General features: G+C 36.9%; 1 protein-coding gene and 1 long non-coding RNA gene across 5 annotated transcripts in view; one reads left to right on the top strand and one right to left on the bottom strand.

The window, feature by feature from the left end:
- Window positions 1–20,438, top strand: part of LOC103025391 (cadherin-10) — a 98,747-nt gene that overhangs the window by 76,809 nt on the left and 1,500 nt on the right. For all 4 annotated transcript variants that reach the window (XM_022670362.2, XM_049464819.1, XM_022670363.2 and 1 more), the window contains 5 exons: window positions 1,659–1,912; window positions 5,319–5,455; window positions 9,507–9,625; window positions 9,780–9,888; window positions 11,496–11,747. In XM_022670362.2, coding sequence (XP_022526083.2) covers window positions 1,659–1,912; window positions 5,319–5,455; window positions 9,507–9,625; window positions 9,780–9,888; window positions 11,496–11,747 — 871 coding nt within the window. The remainder of the gene's footprint in view (window positions 1–1,658; window positions 1,913–5,318; window positions 5,456–9,506; window positions 9,626–9,779; window positions 9,889–11,495; window positions 11,748–20,438) is intronic.
- The window catches only part of LOC125781260 (uncharacterized), a 50,672-nt gene continuing 33,891 nt past the window's right edge, over window positions 3,658–20,438 (bottom strand). The window contains exons 3-5 of the long non-coding RNA XR_007424479.1: window positions 9,766–9,874; window positions 4,441–4,580; window positions 3,658–4,217 (exon numbers count right to left, since the gene is read on the bottom strand). This is a non-coding gene — a long non-coding RNA (uncharacterized LOC125781260). The remainder of the gene's footprint in view (window positions 4,218–4,440; window positions 4,581–9,765; window positions 9,875–20,438) is intronic.

Raw genomic sequence — 20,438 nt, 5'->3', positions numbered from 1 at the left:
CCATTAACCCTGCAACCCCCAATTAACCCCCTCATCATCCACACACACACACATATACACACACATGCTCTGACAACACGTTAGGAGTGCAAGAAACATTAGCGAAACTGCATCAATTTTCAAAAACAAAGTATTGATTTTTATTTTATTGTTATTTTTAGTTTAAATGTAAAGGTTAGTGTCAGACATTGGTTCATTTTTTGTTGTGTTCAAATCCCGAAATATACATTGTGGAACAGCTAGATAATATAGAGTGGTAAGAGAGTGGACCGTTAGAGAACACTGTGTTTAAAAACTCCAGCAGCACTGCTGCATCTGATCCACCCATACCAGCATAACAAAATAATAATGGACATATATATATATATATATATATATATATTCCATTAAATGTTTAGAAGCTTTTTTTTCTCTCCTATAAACTTGCTTGTTTTTCATTGGACAACAATGATATACATATTTTGACCATATATATGCCATATATACTGTATCAATACTGTATATATTTTACATATTAGTTAATATGGCAAGACAGTGGGTAATATTTCCCAAATATTTAAAATATTCTAGTGTGTATATACTATGAGATTAATACAATTAGATTCAGACAAAGGTAATATAATCGCACAGCTGACAGTATTGCAATACTAAAGAAGAACCAATATGTCTCTGACTTTATATCTACAAGGTGCAGCGGCTAGGTAAGAGTATGTAATAGACGAAAAAGACAGTGATTAAACACAGTGTTTAAAAACTCCAGCAGCACTGCTGCGGCACAACACACATTAACACACCATCATATCAGCGCAGTCACTGTCAGTGCTGTGAATGACCCACCACACAAACATACTTTAGCTGCTATAATAATATAATAGTAGTATAATATTATGCTTGACAGGTATATTATTATTATATATATTGAGTTGTAACCCCTGTATCATGATGCATATCGTATATCGCCAAGTTCTTGCTAACAAAAAGCTCTAAAACTCACACATGGAGCTGAGCTTATCTGAGGGTTCTGAGAAAGTAATCCCTTAAATTGAAGCCATCTTGTCCTATTAGCTCTTCAAAAGGTGCTTAATTCTATTCATTTCCAAGGTCTCCCTTATTCCCTTTTGTATAGTATAGGGATCTATTTGCTTGGAGAAATGTGCCTATGGCTTCCCCTCTCTCTTTCTCTCGCTCTCTCTCTCTCTTGCCGTAGGGTCAGGCTTTGAAGAAGATCTAGCAATTATTCAAATCGTATTGCTAAAATAAGAATCAGAGATAGATACTGAATACAGAATTAAAAAAAGGTAAAAAGGAAAAAAAAGTGTTATAGAACGAAGAAAAAAACTTCTAAAATATCTCTAATCTGCACGTAATTAAAGGGATGTATTAAGGCCAGTCATTTATGCCTTAACAAAAAAGATACTTAACACAGAAGAAAGGGGGCAGTGATAAGCGCCATTCAACAAGAGTATCACATAGCGGCTCAGCTTCCAAATGAGAAAAGTTCAGGACCAACAGCAGCCAAAGGATATCATTAATCCACAGTCAAATGCACTTTTCTGGCCAAAGCTGAAAAGACCCAAAGAAGTAAGCATTCCTTTTAATCCAGTAGGAAATAGAACCTATTCAGACTTCTCATTATTTCTCTTTTTTCTCTTCTCCAGCCGTTGGATTATGAAAGCAGGCGGATGTACTCGCTGCGGGTGCAGGTGACGAACACACATGTGGACCCTCAGTTCAGTCACTTGGGTCCATTCAGTGATACGGCGACAGTCAGGATTGCCGTCACAGATGTGGACGAGCCGCCTGTTTTCGGACGGAGCCATTACATCTTCGAGGTGGATGAGAACGCACCGCCTGGCAGTTCTGTGGGCACGGTCACAGCTCGGGACCCTGATGCCGCCAACCATTTGGTCAAGTGAGTGAACTTTTAGCACTAAATCCAAACCACAGTTCAGAATATAATTTTCACTAAAACGTGCAAATTGGTCATTTTTACACCTATCAATTTATCTTATTTGGGATTTGTGAGAGGATGCCATCTCTGCAGAAGACAGTACATTACTGTAGTTTTATTTCAGAAGTGCAATAACTTCTACACTTCTGAATATTTACAGGAATTGAGTCTATTACTTATCTTGCATAACATCAGAAATGTTTGTATGTTCATTAGACAGATTATTGTTCATTTTTGTTTTTAGCAAAACAAATACAAAATAGACTGCTTTCAAGAATATCACAATGATACTGAGTTTTATTATCAAAATGTTTGCAGATATTATTGTGTATGATACAATATGGCACCCCCTTAACATACTGCCAAGCGTATTCGCTCGTCTGCCTTTGTACGCACATAAATTTGAGAGATATCCAATTCTTAATTCATAGGGTTTAACATATCAGCCCATTCTTTACAGCTACAGCAGCATTAACTCTAATGGGAAGGCTTTCCACAAGGTTTAGGAGTGTGTTTCTAGTCATTTTTTACCATTATTCCAGAAACAAATTTGTGAGATAAGACTGCCAGCTCCAGAAAACAACCCCACATTATAATCCACCCTCTACCAAACTTTCCACAATGCAGACAAGTACTGTTCTCCTGGCAACTGCAAAACCCAGACCTGTCCATCGTAGTATCGTCAGACAGTAAAGCTTAATTCTTCTTTACTCCAGAGTAAATCTGCTGTTTTCCCAAGTTCAAAATAATTTGGAATATTCAGTTCCATCAACCTAGAGGTTGTAAGTTCAGGCTTTGCTGATGAACAGTTTGGAATACGTGATTAACTGCTGCTGGTAACAAACAGAAGAAAAAAATACTTTTTAAATACATACATTTAATGTATAGCACATAAAAACAGTGAGCCAATAAACATCCCATCAACCCCCAACAAGCGTCCATCAAACCAGCTTCCCTCGTCACTTTTCCCCTCATGCACTCCCAGCTTTGATCTGACACTTTCGGCTTGGTTAAATCAAATCTATCAACGTGTCCCCAAGTGAGTGTGTGTGTTTGAGTGAGGCTGTGTTGTTGTACTTGTGTGTTAAGAAGGAGGAAAAGCAAATTATTCATGGGGTCTCGGCTGGTGATTTCCCCCGTGGAAGCAGAGCAGGATGAATACAGACAGTGTTTATTCCACCATCCCCCCACCCTTTTGAATTCCTTCCAACTTCTATAAGTCACAAACTTGACGTGAAAGAGCCGGCATTGTTTTCTGTTGCTTCTTAACCCCCCCACCACACACACACACACACTCATAAACGCACACGTACGCACAATGAGCGATTATATGAAACGTGGAGAGCTGTCGCTCTGGCTCTGTAATGCGTGTCGTACTCTATTGCATATTTAAATGTCAGCAGAATATATAAGTTGACATTGATAAATGGGTCTAATATGAAGGATTTCCTTTGCTTCCTTCCTGACAACAAAAGGAATAGGATAGTCAGGAGTGATCAGCACTTCAGCTCTTTCACAGGAGACATCTCAAAATGCCACGTTCACTGCGGCTGAATGGAATTGATTATTAAAACGTAGTCGCTCCCAGGTGAGAAGATTTACATCTAATTATAGCAAAGTACTACATTCATGTAAATATAACATAATATACAGTACTCTGCAAAAGAAGGCACACCTAAGCAGATTTGTCAAACCCATTTATTTTACATAGTGTTTAATTAAAAAATAATAATAATAAAACACCATATTATTTAAAAATATGCAAAGAAATTGTTGGTGTCAATCGCCAAAATAAAACCAAATAACTTTTTTCTTCTCCTTAAAGCCTAAGCTTTTATTAATGGTTGTTAAAACGAAGACAAAGTAATTAGTGTAAGACTGACGTAACTAAATTATTTTCATATTAGTGGTGTCAATGACTCTCTATAAATCACGATTAATAGCACTAATCAAAATGTTTAAATGCTGGTACGTCCCCATTTATTTGGGAGGGGGAAAACATAGTGTAGTGTGTGGTGCCTAGCAGATTTCTTTCTTTAGTTTATTATAACGAAATCTCAGGGTAGTTTGGATGCTTTTTGAATTAAAACGTTTTAATGTGCCGAGTTACTGAATTAAACAGAGCGCTGTAATGGAGGAAATACATGGTAGTGTAGCTCCATATTCCACATTCAAAAACATGAAAAATAACATACATAAAAAGCAGTAATCTACGTTCTGATGGCTGTAGTTTGTTTATCTGGTCCAAATCAGCTAACGAGTTTAACTGCAAATCCAATAAAAAGTGACACATTAAACAGATACGCAGAATCATATAATATATATATGTGATTTCAACAAGACTGAGCTTGGTCAATCACAGAGCAGCTAATGTGCTGTCTACAAATAGCCAGTACAGTTAACAGCATATCACATTCAGCAGCAGCAGAGATGGCATTAGTTTAATAGCTGTAGTAATTATATGGGCAATAAATCAGATTAAACTTCACCTGAAAAGCTTTGTAGCTCAAACTTGAGGAGATATATTTGACTGTTGGTTCTGATTAAGGTCTGTTTATGTTCTCGCCACAAACAAACTCCTCCAAGCCCCAGAGTTCACTTGGGACCGAGACCACCTCCTCTCATAGGTCTAGGAGCAAGGGAGAAAGAAAAAGGAAACAGGAAGGAAGTATAAGATAGCGAGAGTTAGATATGAGATTTATTTCTTACTTCAGAGTAAAAAAAAAAAAAAAAAAAAAAAAGAGTAGGCTACCTTCTGAATTTGACAGTAGTGAGGCTGTGTTTAAATCACTTAATAAACCCCTAATATGTCTTCAGGCTCTGTAAAAAGACAGTCAATCTGGATAAAATTATGAATTTGTATAATTAAAATAAGTTTCCAGAATATCATGAGTTAATACATTAACACTGACCGCACTAATATACATATAAATAAATAGAAATAGAAATAAAGTTATCCAAAACTCACCCTTGGTCTCTTTCGCAGTGCCTGAACTAATATCAATACGTTTGACCGCTTGCACATTAGTTCCCAATTAGCAAGTCAAACCATATGCATACCAACATTTATGAATATTAAACTGGAGTCTAAGTGTTTATTTGGCTGCTTCCCAAATGCAGGCGCTGTTCCGGATCATTAATGATGACTGTGTGGTGAACTCTGCTTGCAGTGGCAACATGAACCAGAAAAAAAATATATATATAAATATATATATTATGAGTCGGGTATATATATATATATATATATATATATATATATATATATATATATATATATATATATACCCGACTGTAATATATACCCGACTGTAACCGCTCTTCTTCTGAGTCACATTGCACTCATTATGGCCATTATTCTTCTGTGCAGATACACCATTGATCGACACACGGACTTGGAGAGGCTGTTTAGTATCAACTCCAACAATGGCACCATCAGCACTCTGCAAGCTCTGGACAGAGAGACGTCCAAATGGCACAACATCTCGGTCCTGGCGACAGAAATCAGTAAGCACAGTTTGTTTTGTGCGTTTTTCCTTTTTTCTTCTCCTTCCCCTCGTGGTGGCAGGAATGAATGTCACGCAATTACCATTAGAAGGCTTTCATGTTGGCTGTAGATGGGTGAAAAGAAAATGCTAGAAAATGCTTTATTAAAACGTGAAACAAAAGGCAGCTCCACTGAATTTCAACTGTCAGCTGCAGCAGTATTATTTGAGAGTGCAGGCAGTTTTGCTTTGTCTTGTTTTCAATAAAGTTCACATTCACCCATGTAGAGAAATATTTCCCCTGGGCTCGGCATTCTACTTCAATTTTGTGTCGAGGATGAACAACCTGCTTGCAACAACAACCAAGAAAAAAAAAGAGCAAAAAAAACAAAAAAACGAAAGCGGATAAGCTGTAGTAGTTGGAAAGCCTCTAATAATAGCTATATATATATATTCCCCCCCCCAACCACTCAACGTTAAATTGTAGCTAGTACATCATCTGCTGCAAATATAGATTCAGGCCTTCAGAGAAATCCATAAAACCTGAAACTGAAAAAAAAACTCCCATAAAAAAACATGATTGAAGATAAACATTAAGCGTATTCTGTGCCATCCTTAATTACTGTGTTCTCTCTGAAAGGATATTTGCTGGCAGTGTTGCAGGGCTGAAAAATTGATGCCGTGTAGTCCATCAGTAATTGGACAGTGACTATTGTCATTGTTCATCTGTGGATTTTGAATTCACATTGGATGTGAAAAAAGCCAATAACGATTTGGTTGAAATACAGCATGGCAGCTTTAATTGAAGGGTATCTACAGCTATATTATGAGCAGTGAGCCGTACAGGAGTTCTAGAAGCTATTTAATTAATTATTAATGCAAACTTTAAACATACATACATACATTTGTGTATTAATGCAAGGGGCTGTAAATAGATGAAGAAATAGCTGCTATATCATGTAGATCCAGTAAGGTTTCTCTTTCAGAACTCTCATTTAGAAACTAGGGCTGTGTATTAGGGCTGCAACTAATGAATATTTCAATAGTCGATTAATCTGACGATTATTTGTTTGATTAGTCTCAATTATTTTTTGTTATGCCCTCAATTTGTACCTCCTACTGGTGAGGACAGCTAAACCTTTAGGCCCCAACACCAATTTTGCAGTAGATTTGAATAGTTTGACGTACGTATATTAAACAAAAAATCACAAAGTTTATTATAGAAAACATTCACACATGCTGGAGGTTATTTTCAGGAGATTCTAGGACACTTGTATGCATTTCTTACTTTTTTCTAATTAAATGCCTCTGTGAAATGATTGTTTGTCTAAAAAAATACATTTGTTTTGGTTTTATTAAAATCTATAGTTATGATAACATATAACTTAATTTTAATAAAGTGGACAGAGTACAGTGTTTATCTAACACTTTAGCCAGCTAACATTAGTTTAACCAATGGTACTGAAGGAGTAAAGCCTGTTTAAACTTATCTGCAGTAAATTAACTCACAACAGGTGATATAGAAGTCAGTGTTTAAACTGTGCAGAATGAGAAAAGAGGGACTCCTCTTTGGCCAACATCACCCATTAACCTCACGTCGGCCATTTGTTATAGTAGACTTTGATTACATTGACATCGTTGCAGCCGTACTGTATATTGCCTAGAATGCATAGTTGGCCATTGAGGAGTAGCCAATCAGGATGCTCAGGATTTGTCACTTTGCATGTGTTTCTCTCTCATGTGCTTTCTCTTGCTCCATCACACATTAACGACGCATCGACAATGAAATTCCCCATAGGCTGTTTTTTATAATTGACGTTGTCGATTAAATCAACTAATCATTGCAGCCCTAATGTGTGTATTGGCAAGAACTTTGCGATATGATGCGTATCACAATATAGGGGTTTAATCAATCAATATACAGTATCAAATCTGTAATATGTCATGAAAATAGTAAAAATAACACCATATTTTTAAAATCTGAATCAGGAAATAGTTTACTTTTTATGCAATCAGATCTAATGCCACTAAATTAAGCACCGACACTCATACTTACATAAAGTAGTTCTTGCACAAGCTTGCACTGCAAATTTTAATTATTATATAACTAGCTTTTTGCATTTTTGTACGGCTGGAATCAGTCACCCTTTTAATATGCACATCAACTGGTGTTCATTGTCTACTGTGTTTAACTGCACTACCTCCATTACACACTACAGACTGTACTTTTATACTTTATTGTATTTGTATTTTTTTTTTTATAAGTTTTGTTTTATCTTATCCTTCCTTAGTAACTTTTGTGTACTGTGTATACCCGCTGCTGGATGTCCAAAATTTCCCCTCGGGGATCAATAAAGTATCTATCTATCTAAAAACTAATAACTAAATATGAATAATGTTTCTGAAAATCAACAAAATATTGCAATACATTTGTACACCCCTATTTCTAACATAGTCAAAGTTGTTTCTTCTATGGAATCTCTAAAATAACCTGTGCTGTTGAATCATTTATTTTATGGATGAGCGCATCTATAGATTCTCCTGAATACGGACACTAAATGAGCATCAGTGTAATTAATGCAGGAAATCAGTGCAGAAATCAGCTTCAGTCAGTAGAGCAGTGTAGTTTTGTACATCTTCAAGCTGCAGGCGTGTACACACTGCTGAGTAACAGAAGAACACACTGCAGGTCATGGAGGTTCACAGTGGAGAATAACCAAAGAATGTTTTCAGTCAAGAAGAAAAAACAGGTCAAGAAAACCGTCCCGGATGCAAGCCTGTGTGTCAGATATTACCATAAAGATTCACCAGCAGAACCTCAGATGATACACTACACCACAGACCAAACCACTGCTACGTCTCAAGATCAGAAATGAGAAGTTACAGTTTGCTACAGTACATTAAACCTGGAACATGGACTCCAAAAGGCTCAGTCAAGGAAGATGCCTGAGGATAGCATGACTGAATCCTGAATCATGCTGTTTGCCATCAGCAGCCAGAGTCTGAGAGAGTACAGTTGGTCATGCTCTCTCTAGGAGGGGGGGGTTATGTAGCCCTACATCCACTAATGCAATATCAGTCAGCACAGAGATCCAAGAGAGCTCGAGCAGAGTGTCCCAACTAATGTGTAACTTTTAATATATTTGCATTGTACTAAAATGCATTTGTTTTCAATGGGCATATATGCAGCAGAAAAAATAAGGATTCAAGGATTATTTGCACAAGACTCCACACAAATTACCCATACATATACAGCTCTGGGAAAAAGGCCACTTAAAAATGATACGTTTCTTTGATTTTATGAAATAAAAAAAAAACTTTGGAATATAATAGAGAGGAAGATGGATGATCACAAGCCATCAATCCAAGCTGAACTGCTTTAATTTTTGCACCAGAAGTAAAGGCATAAAGTTATCCAAAAGCAGTGTGTAAGACTGGTGGAGGAGAACATGATGCCAAGATGCATGAAAACTGTGATTAAAAACCAGGTTTATTCTACCAAATATTGATTTCTAGACTCTTAAAACTTGATGAATATAAACCTGTATTTTTTTACACTGATTAAGGTCTGAAAATGTTCTGCAATTAAATGCACATATATTTATTTGGAAATTAGGTTAAATGTTGTGCGTAGTTTATAGAATAAAACAACAATGTTAATTTTATATAAAATGTATGCCTGCGTGCATATGTATGGGTAATTTGTTTGGACTCTTGTGCAAATAATGCTTGAAAACACAGGATTTGTTCTTGACCTATTTTCCTTCTTCACTGAAAACATTCTTTGGTTATTCTCCACTATTAACCTCCATGACAAATGTAAGGCTGCCAGTGCAGGTTTGCTGTTTCTACTTATGTGATTGATGACATTTGTAAATTTGTGTGTTCATTTTAACTACCCAGTTACAACCAGAGCCCTAAAAGCACTGTAGAACAGTGACCTGAAACAGACTAACAAGCAGTCTATATATCCAGTTCCATTACTTAGAGTTAGATTTCTATACAATGCCTAGAAGATCCTGTCAGTATTCTATTTCTATAGATGCTTAAACAACCCTCTCTTCCTCATTTAGGTACTTCTCTGCAAACTAGAGTCCCTGTGTTCATCAAAGTTCAGGACGTAAATGATAATGCTCCAGAATTTGCCATGTATTACGAGACCTTCGTCTGTGAAAATGCCAAAGCTGGTGAGGTACGGAATCCATTTCCTCTTTTTAAAGCTAAATAATTTATATATTTCACTATGTTTCCCCATTTAAGTGTGTGAAGTTACAAATATCTTCTTTTAGAAATTATTAAAAATGGGTCTGAGTGACAATGAAAAATTCTCACCTGCTGTCTTCCAGCTCATTCAGACCATCAGTGCGGTGGATACAGACGAGCCGGTGGTCGCACACAAGTTTGTCTTCAGTCTGAGCACAGTCAACCCCAACTTCACCATCTACGACAATGAAGGTAAAGGTCACAGACAAATCCAGGACCTGGTGACTCAGTTTATTACATGAAGTTCCTAAAAAAAAAAATCAGCTCAGTGCTCACATGTGTCAGTGATGGGGACGGCTAAAGAAACTGGAGATAATTCTAAAATGTACTAATGCCTGTTAACACAGTACCACACAAATCAGCATCACTAAGCAACAAATCTAACAAAAGTTGGAGTGCAGTGCGTGTCCGTCTTTATTCACTGAACCCACACAGTATCTCCATATTCAGAAGAAAGGAACAGGCTAATTATTATAGCTGTGTATTGGCAAGAACCTGCCGATATGATGTGTATTACAATACAATTTGTATACATTAAATAACATTACATTAACCAAAGCCACTTACAAATAATGCGGTACATAGAAGATATTAAAGTCTGGCATTAAAAAGCACTTCCAGTGTTTAACCAAATATAAACCTATTCTAAGCCATATTGAGCTCTGTTGGTATGTCTCCTGGGATGTTCAGTGTTTTATATATATATATATATTTTTTTAATGGTTTAATTTTTTGGAAAAGTTAAACAAAAATACATTTAGGCTGTTTATTGTAGGTAATAGTGAAAAAAAAAGTGTCAAATTAATGAAAACCAATGAAAAACTGTATTCAGTATACGATATAAAGCCAATATGCTTTTTACTTTGTGATTGCCTAATATACTGTGATACTATAAGCTAGATGATATATTGCAATATCTTTTTAAAATCAATTTTTAGGAAAACAAAATAAAATGAAACAGTACAACAATGCTATCTTGTGGGCGGAGTTTGAACACAACACAAATTGAACCACTGTCTGACACCAAACTATATGTAAACAAATCAATTAAAATTTATAGTTTTGCCCAAAAAAATATTGCGCATCGACACTTACACTATTTATTGTATTATATATATATATTTAGCTATCTACAGTAAATTATTTTGCCAATAAAGCATTCTCAGTACTTCTTAAAAAATGCTAAATAAGTGCATTTAAATGTTCTGGTGAAACTTGTGCAATCCGATTAGTGGTTCTGGAAACACTTTACAACACTGCTATCTAATTGTTTTGTGGTTTAAACCCAACATTAAATTGACCACAATCACAGCCACCAGATTTTTAATGCTAACTAACATTTAATTAACATCTGAATACTGTGTTTTTGAGCAATAAAACAGTATTAAAAACTGTGTGTCGATATCTTCTTACTACCCTTATACTATATAAGGCCATTTAAATGTTCTGGAAAGAGCATCAAGTTGTTTTTTCGCTGCAATAGAACAACAGACTGTGACAGCAGGAAGCAGGGAGTCAAATTTGCACTTGTGTAAAACGACTGTCCATCACAGCACCCCTGCTGCTGTCCTTCCTGAACGTCTCTAATAACTGACAATTGGGCGCACCAGTAATTCCATCAGGATGACGTGCACTACCCTGTGTACTCTAATCGAAACACAGACGTTACTGAACAGTTAAGATGGGATCTCTAATGAATCCCTCTGGGAAAAATCTAGACAGAGATCAGACTGTTGTTTCTCAGTGCTGATAACAGAGTAATGCTCTTAATGCAGGTGATGATGATGTTTACTCTGCAGATAACACAGCGCGGATACTCACACGCAGAGGAGGCTTCAGCCGGCATGAGATGAGCTCATACGTGCTGCCTGTAGTGATCTCAGACAACGAATACCCCATCCAGAGCAGCACCAGCACCCTGACAGTGCGAGTGTGCGCGTGTGACCGGAGCAGGAACGTGCAGTCCTGCAGCACTGAAGCCCTGCTGCTCTCCGCTGGACTGAGCACTGGAGCTCTGGTGGCCATCTTACTCTGCATCATCATATTACTCAGTAAGTGTTGCCCTGAGTAATGCCTGGTAATCACGCTTATTTTAGTATGTTTCATTTTTTTCTCAGACATTAAGCTAGTATCATTCAGTTAAATGGAGCTTCGGACGTATACACTTTGAATCTTATATCAGTTTGGATATTAACAAAATTAGCCAGATTGGATATCGAAGATGGCCCCGAACAATATGGCCCCAAAAAATAAATCCCGAAAAGGTATTTTTGCAATAGTTTTCTTGGTGAAATGAAAAATACTATCACAATATACTAGTGCATCTCAAATAATCTGATTAGAATTGAAAAGTTGCTTTATTTCAGTAATTCAGATCAAAATGTGAAACTCATATATTATATAGATGTATTACACACAGAGTGATCAATTTTAAGCTTTTATTTATTTTATTGTTGATGATTATAGCTTACAGCTAATGAAAACCCAAAAAGTACAATTATTACATAAGACCAATTGGTACCTTTTGGCAGTGTACCAAGTCCTGCTGGAAAATGAAATCTGCATCTCTATAAAAGCTGCTGTAAGATTTTGCAGGAAAACACTGCGCTGATTGTGGAAACTTCACACTAGACCTCAAGCAGTTTGGACTGTGTGTCTCTCCACTCTTCCTCCAGACTCTGCTCCCTTGATTTACAGATGAAATGTAAAATTTACTGATGATCAGTGATGGTTTGGAGAGACGTGTCATCTGCTGGTGTTGATCCACTGTGTTATATTATTAAGTCTAAAATCAGTGCAGTTTTGTTTTCCCACAAAATCTTACAGCACTTCATGCTTCCCCCTGCTGACAACTTTTATGAAACGCAGATTTCATTTTCCAGCAGGACTTGGCACACTGCCCACACTGCCTGGTCTTATATAATATTCAAATTTTCTGAGACACTGGGTTTTTATTGTCTGTAAGTCATAATCATTAATAGAAATAGATGCTTGAAATAGATCACATGATGTAATACATCTATATAATATATGAGTTTCACATTTTGATCTGAATTACTGAAATAAAGTAACTTTTCAATTATATTTAATTTTTTTTGAGATGCACTCTTAGAGTGTGTGATACAATATGGGACACACCTATCTAGGATAAATCATTATAGACCAATCTATTGCCTGAAACTGATGCCCGCATTGTGAGCAACTACATGTCTACTCATAATACACGACCACAAATTATACAATCTTTCACCAGAAGGAACCTTCAACGTGTTTGTTTCCTCTCCAAAAAAAGAAAAACATATTTGTCATGAAAGAACTAATTTAAATCCCCTAAATATAATAAAATATTCAAAAACACTATCCTAACTAGCACTATGTTGCTGAATTGATGCTGAAAAAAGGTCAGCACTGTTCACTAAAACTATAAGACATTTCAAATAAAGAGCACTGTGTGGAAGAGTATTTAAAATGTGTCACATTTATTGCAATAAATGTTGTGTACCATATAGCCCAGCCCTGTATAGTACTAGCATTTTCTACACAAGCTATACATTTTACAGTGTACCTCTTGGCTGTGCTTGTGCAGTCATTCCACCTTATCCAACACTTCCTCCCTATGCTGATACAAAATGATAGCAGTTTGGGCTTATGGGAATGCAGGATTCACACAGACCCAATCAACACTGTAACACCCTTCACTCTAAGCAAGCATCCCCGCAGAACAGCAACAACAACTTTTTCCCAGTTCTGGCAACATAATGCATTCGAATCAGACGGTGGAACTGAGGTAAAATAAACAGGAAACTTCAATCCTTACCTTCAGTTTGTATCCGGTTTGTTTAGCATGCACAGTGACGTATTAAATGTTCAACACATAATAGCTAAACAGAAACTAATATTGATGGTAAGTCACAACTAATGAGAAAGATTTTAAATCATGCACTAGGCAGCAAAAACTGCAATAATATACTGAACCACGTCATACTCTATTCTACTATAGTCTCACTGAGGTCGTCTTACCCATCTCAAGATATTATAACCTTCAGATCAATACGATTCTAAATACATCTGTCCCAAGAGCCTGTGCATCGCCCTGGCATTCCCACTCTGTGACATGGAATACGTAATATGACCTCTAGAGGTTTACTGGTTTTTTTCAGGCCTACCTTGTTACCTTCAGGCATTTCTATTTGAACAGAATCAAAACAACATATCGTCACTGTCCTATGAAAAACAGTTATTTCCATTTTTTTTTTCAGTTTACTACATCATTTGAACAGACAAAACTGTGCCAAAATTTAATGATGAATGGACCAATAAAAACTCTTCAAAATGACCTGAAATAAACTATTTTTACATTGGCCTCCATTAAAAGTTTACAGGGTTTTTTTCTCTCTCCTGTAAAGTTGCTGTTTTGGAGATAAGTGTTTTTCATTGGACAATGATGATATGCAGTAGATGCAACAAACCACAGGAACAAAGAAACAAAATTTGGGCATAGCAAAAAAAAAAAAAAAAAAAGAGGGGTCTTAGTCCAGATCAGATTATGAATATAATGTAAAAATACTTTTTGGTGATTCAGTTTTTCAGACCAGTTAAAGGAAGTTGTGGGTGGCTGCCACCTCAGTTAAACAACAGAAGTAAAAGAACCAGTGTTTTGCCAAAAATCAACAGACACTATTCAGTGCATGCACTTTAAGGGAGTTGGATTCAGCACATCAACTAAAAAAGTCAACTTACCAAATTGACACCAAGCCTCTACATAAATCAAACAATGTCAAGTAGAGAGAGACATAGCCCACTTCATTAATAATGTGATAAACAGACCACACCGGTTCACAGTTCCATTGGAGATAAAGAAATTCACAATAATGGACCAAAACTGAAACCATTAAAGAGTACAAAAAGGATGAGGAGTCATTGTTTGGATCCTAAACAACCTTCCACCAGCTGATTACGTTAAAAATGGTTTTCTACACCACTTTTTAACTTTATATTTTTCTATTTTTTTATTGGTAGGGATGCACAATGATATTGAATTATATTGGTATGTTTGGATATTTCAGTCTATACTTGTTGAAGTATTATTTGTAAGAGTTAAAGAAATAACAATGCTGAACAGGCTACTACAATGGGCCCAACACTGGCCAGGCCAATTTAAAATCCAAAATTCACTGATTTAAGCTACTTTTGATGTACAGACCAGGTATCTAAACAATTGTGAAAATAAATTAAAAATAATTCTCAGGGGAAACCTTCAATTGTATTGTTTTGCATACTGTTGGATAACATTTTCAATGTAAGGCAAATCATCAATGTGTTTTTACAGTTATGCTGAGATGCGTGTGTCTCTGTAAGTTAAAAATGTGTATATCTGCTCTGCTCTGCTCAGAATTACCACATCGGTGCCTCCCTAAGTAGCACAATATGAGATTTTATGATAAATACATTGAAAGTGCTGTAACAGTGAACACTACACCAAATTACTACTTATCCTGAGAAACACCTGGAGAAGCTTAAAATAATACAGGATCTTTATTTATTGTATGTCTCACATATAGTAGTAGAACATCCAGAAACATTATTACATATCATATGCTGCTAGATGCTATATTTGGCAGTATTGTAGTTATGAGAGTTAAAAACTGAAGTGTAGGTACAGGGTCTAAGCTGTTAAAGCACATCCAATATCGTTTCATCACCTTTATTGTTAAGAGAACACAAAAATATACCTGTAACTGATTGAGCCATCCTTTAAGTATGTCAGAGATATCTTAGTCTATGCTGTCCCGCTGTGCTCTGACCTACATCTTCTCTCTCCTTGATGAATGATGGAGTGCGAATCACTGGAAGAAGGTTCTGAAACTCACAGCCAGCTACTGGCCATAGCAATGACCAGCACCACTTCTTGTACCTTAATACTTTAATCATCACAATCTCAATCTAGAATTCATCATTTACTGACAGAATGGGTTTGTAACTTTGTAATCTTGGGAGGCACATATCTATCACCATCATCATTAGCAGATAATCATCCACCAGTCCTGTTAATCACGTCCAGAAAACGTACCCACAAGGTTTATTCCTTTACACCGAGCCCTCCTGACACCCATATCCAGCAACTCTGGAGATGCAGCACACTGTTTCTTCTGCAGTTATTTATTTGTTTTCCTTTTAATCCCCCTCACCCCCCAAATATTTTCTTCAGATAATCAAAAACTAGGGCAAAACTAGGGCACCCTATTAAGACATTACTTTAGGTGATGCTTATAGAAAATCTCTCTCAACCCCTTTTCCTTCCCTCTCTTACTCTCTGAAAGTGCAACGGTGGGGAAAAAAAGCTTTCATTATTAAATGCTTGCAATTGACAGAAGGCCTTTGTGTTCTTGCAAGCCACTAAGTAGGTCGCATGCTCCTGCCTGACACCGTAAAACACCACGTTTACCCGTTTCCAAGTTAACACAGTATGAACAAAGCACCTAGCTCTGAATAGAACAAGTTCTGACTGAGGAAAAGAGGTTAAACGCTAAAATACATCGTGTCTGTCCAGAAACACCTTAATAAGAAATTCTAAATCTCCTGACCCAAGTGAGCTATCATTTTTTTCACACCAGGACTACATGGTCTGGTTAAAATGGGCTCTGGTTCATTTGTGCAGGTGTGAAAACAATAATCCAACACTTTGTTTCGGTCAGATCAAAATGTAATCCAACCTCAATCTGACCCATCTATCAAATACACTCGTCATGTTTGAGCGGCTGTTCAGGTGCAGTTTAACTTGATTTACTTTTTCAGATTATTACCACAGCTATAAACAAACACTGTCCCTGTTGCTTCTCCACGTAAACTGTTCTCATGCTGAACTCATGTGCTGCACTCACTGCTCACAGCCACAGAACTCCAGTACAGATCTTTACACAGAATAAAACTGTCTGATCTGAAATTTCGCAAAAAACATATGTATGTGCTAGTGTGGCACACAGGATCTTCCTGTGTTTTAGCAACGCACCAGAAATAAGATTTATAAGCGGAGACAATGTGCTCATGTTCAAGTAAACAAACTTGTTAACTGATTTGGACCAGCGGAATTAACTACAGTTCTACCATTAAAAACTCTGTTTTGTTGGCTTATATGCCCCATTTTATGGTATCCTAATATCCTAAACTTAGACTGAAGTAGGGCTGCAACGATTAGTCGATATAATCGACAATGTCGATTAATTAAATTTGTCAACTACAAATTTCATTGTCGACAGTCCTACATTACACAAAGTGCTGGGGACAGAAGTGCAAACAACATCTAGACATTTAAATGCCTTTTAAATATTATGTTCCGCTGTTTCTATTGTTTTAAGAGATGGAGGACATCGCAGAAATAATTGTTGATTAATCAAAAAAATAATCACATTAGTCAACTACCAAAATAATCATTAGTTAGACTGAAGAGGATAAAATACCAGGATATATGCATTTATTGGTGTTGGTTTCACAAATTTGACAAGGGAGTTTAGAGTCCCTATGTTTAAATAAAATGGCAATATTTGACACCACATATTAATAATGTATCGCAAACATAAACAATATTACATACAGCAATATCTGTATTTTTCCCCACCCCTAATTATTAGTCATTAATCGGTCTCTCAATTAGGAAAACTAACCAATAATATATTGTAAAGATGGAAAAGTGTGGGATAAGAAGTTGCCAGAACTGGAAATAACAAATCTGACTTTATATAAGCTAGTATAATACAAATGCTGATGATATGCAAGTGTGTTTATGAATGCATCGCACATAATTAGCAACATTTTGCTGATATTTATGACACCCTGTCAGTGTCAACTCATTATATTTAACAGGCTCTTACCATATATTCCATCTGCCATCTCCGGCTGCAATAACTGGCACGCGTTATATCGTTTCGCATATCAAGCGTGGTCAGGTCGGCCATTCTCTCCCTCTCTCTCTCTCTCTCTCTCGTCTCTAAATAGCCCTTTCCACCGGTCCTTCGCTCCTGAGTAGACAGGTTATATCAGCGAAGGTTGAACCTTAGCGTTTACGGCTCTTGAGCGCAATATCATGACATCTGCTTGTTACCCTCTTTCCCTCTCTCCATCGCTTCCTTGCTCCGGTCTGTCTTTCTGAAGAGCTGTCTAATTCACCTCCGCAGCCCACCACGGTGAAGGGGAGCATTGGGCCGTGACAAGAGATTGCTACCTCCACCTCCAACCCCCCGCCTTCCCCACCAGACCTCAGAACAAGCCCTCCCCACCCCGCAGCCCACCAGGCCGGCCCGAACACAGCGTGCGGCCCCCCTACAGGGCCTCCTTCATAATTAACACCTGAGTGGGAGGCAGGGGCAATCTCTCCGTTTACCTGCTGCGAGGAGAGAGCAGGCGCTGATCAGGAAAAACAAGCTGCAAACTGGAGCACCTGCTCTCGTTCCCGACATAGAACACCCTCCCCGCTCTGAAACACACACACACAGGGTTTACAGCCAAACCACATTCTTATGGTCACAAACAAAAAAGGGCAGTGCCATATTGCATCATTTGCAATAATATAAGTATAATTTATTATAAAACATACTAGTGCATCTAAAAAACTAGAATATCATCAGAAAGTTACTTTATTTCAAAATGTTTCTCATTATTTAGCTAATTAAAACCCATAAGTCAGTATCTCAGAATATTATAATATAAACCAATTAGTACTTCTAGCAGTGTGGACAGTGTACCAAGTCCTGCTGGAAAATGAAATCCACAGAGGGAAGCATGAAGTGCTGTAAGATTTTCAGGGAAACACTGCACTGACTTGATATAACACAGTGGATCAACACCAGCAGATGACATGTCTCTCCAAACCATCACTGATTGGAGGAAACTTCACACTAGACCTCAAGCAGCTTGTACTGTGTGTCTCTCCACTCTTCCTCCAAAGTCAGTGCAGAATTTTCCTGGAAAAATAGTGGCTGTGCAAAAAGTACCCTAAAATATCCTAATATTCTTTAGCTCCATATCGTACACTTCATTAAAAAAGTTCAGACGAAACGCCCGGCGAGATTTAAAGAGTACAAAAAGAAACAGAAGATCCTTAAACACGTTGCGTCTGGACGACTCCATCACACGTGAGTGAGAATACTCTGTAATATGACAAGAGCACAGAAGTGAGGGAAGAAGAGAGGGAGGAAAATGCAGAATAAAGCTGCTCTTCTTTTTTCCGCTGAATCTTTAATACTGCGAGGTGATCGCCCCAGGCAGTACTAAGTCTTTATCAGCAACAGAGTGTGGCTCTCTCCTCACTCTATTCATGAGGATCTTAAGCGCATGACACCTTTTGAAACACACTCCTCTGCATCTTCTGTTAAGCTCTCCGCAGTGTTATGCAGTGCTAGTTCCATTCTTATCTCTCACTCACTTTCACTCTCTCTCTCTCTCTCGCACTAGCTCTGAGCCTCTCGCTCTCTTACACACCCTTTCTTTACGCTGCTTTAATTGATACCTCTTACCTGCTGATAACTCGTACTGTAAATCGATAAACTCATTCTGTCCCATCGATGAATCAATAAATTAATTATTTCTCTTTTTTTTTTTTTTTAATAAGGCCTTGCTTATTATGTTTTCCCGCTTGTATCAAGCACTGTTTCTCTGGTCAACTCGCTCAATGATCACTTACAACTGACACAATAATTACATTATTGATTTATCTTTCAAAAGATGGGACCACAAAGTTTCTTCAGTGGTTTGTGCTAACCTCATGTTGTTGTTTTTTTTCTCAGCAAGGAGAGACTATCAGAGCAAACAAGCTTGTACATAACCTGTTTTAAATATATATATTTTATATAAGTTACATTTATTTAATATGAGAAAAGAGAAGGAAAACTTGATTGGCTTTTTTTTGGTATTTGTCAAAAAAATATGCAATCTGATACAGATACAGGTCATATTTGTGGGCTAATGATTATAGAACAGAACTACAGAAAAACAGCACACATTTTTTTGGGCTGATTGTGACTCAAATTTGCATATCTGTTGTATGTATAAAACTAAACTGCCTTATGCAGGATACGAGGTAAAAGGTTTTAACAGCACTAACTGGATGCCCCTCTCAAAAGTGCATTTTTCAGCCTATACAATGAGTAGGCTATTATCACAGCAGAGCTACACAAACATATCTATCCACACAAAACAACCAAAAGCACATCAGCAACAGGAAGCTAAAGGAATTGTGTTTAAAATAAGTAGTCCTTTATACTCTGAACTCCTACTAAGTTCTGCACAAGAATCTCGTCTTTTTGTTCTATAGTGTTTAGTATTATGCTCTTGACCTGTAACGGCTATGAGCCAATAGAGTTGAAAAACTATTGGTATCCTATTTAAGTTATGTTTAAATATTTATTAGAGCTGTAAGGTATGCTAAGTAATCTGGAATATTTAACACACATTTTTTTAATGCAAACTAATAACTATTTGTCCAAGATTGGCCCCAGCCTCCTCCCAGAATTCACTATTTTTAAAGATGTTAGTGACGTGTTAGCAGTTTTGATTAGAAATGTTTGATGCTAGAGCTCTTTGTTAAACTATTACTCATCACACTAGAGGATTCTCATTTTAAAATGCATAAAAACACCACCCTTATTTTTTAATACAATTAAAACTGCTACAACACTGCTTTCTAAACATGATGCATAAACTACTATTTTTAACCAGAGAATATTGTTGTGATTAAGCAACTCTTACCT

Source organism: Astyanax mexicanus, chromosome 15, assembly GCF_023375975.1.
Source record: "Astyanax mexicanus isolate ESR-SI-001 chromosome 15, AstMex3_surface, whole genome shotgun sequence".
NCBI lineage: Eukaryota > Metazoa > Chordata > Actinopteri > Characiformes > Acestrorhamphidae > Astyanax > Astyanax mexicanus.
Note: the sequence above shows the minus strand (reverse complement) of the source record. Positions and strands in the feature narration are given on the sequence as shown.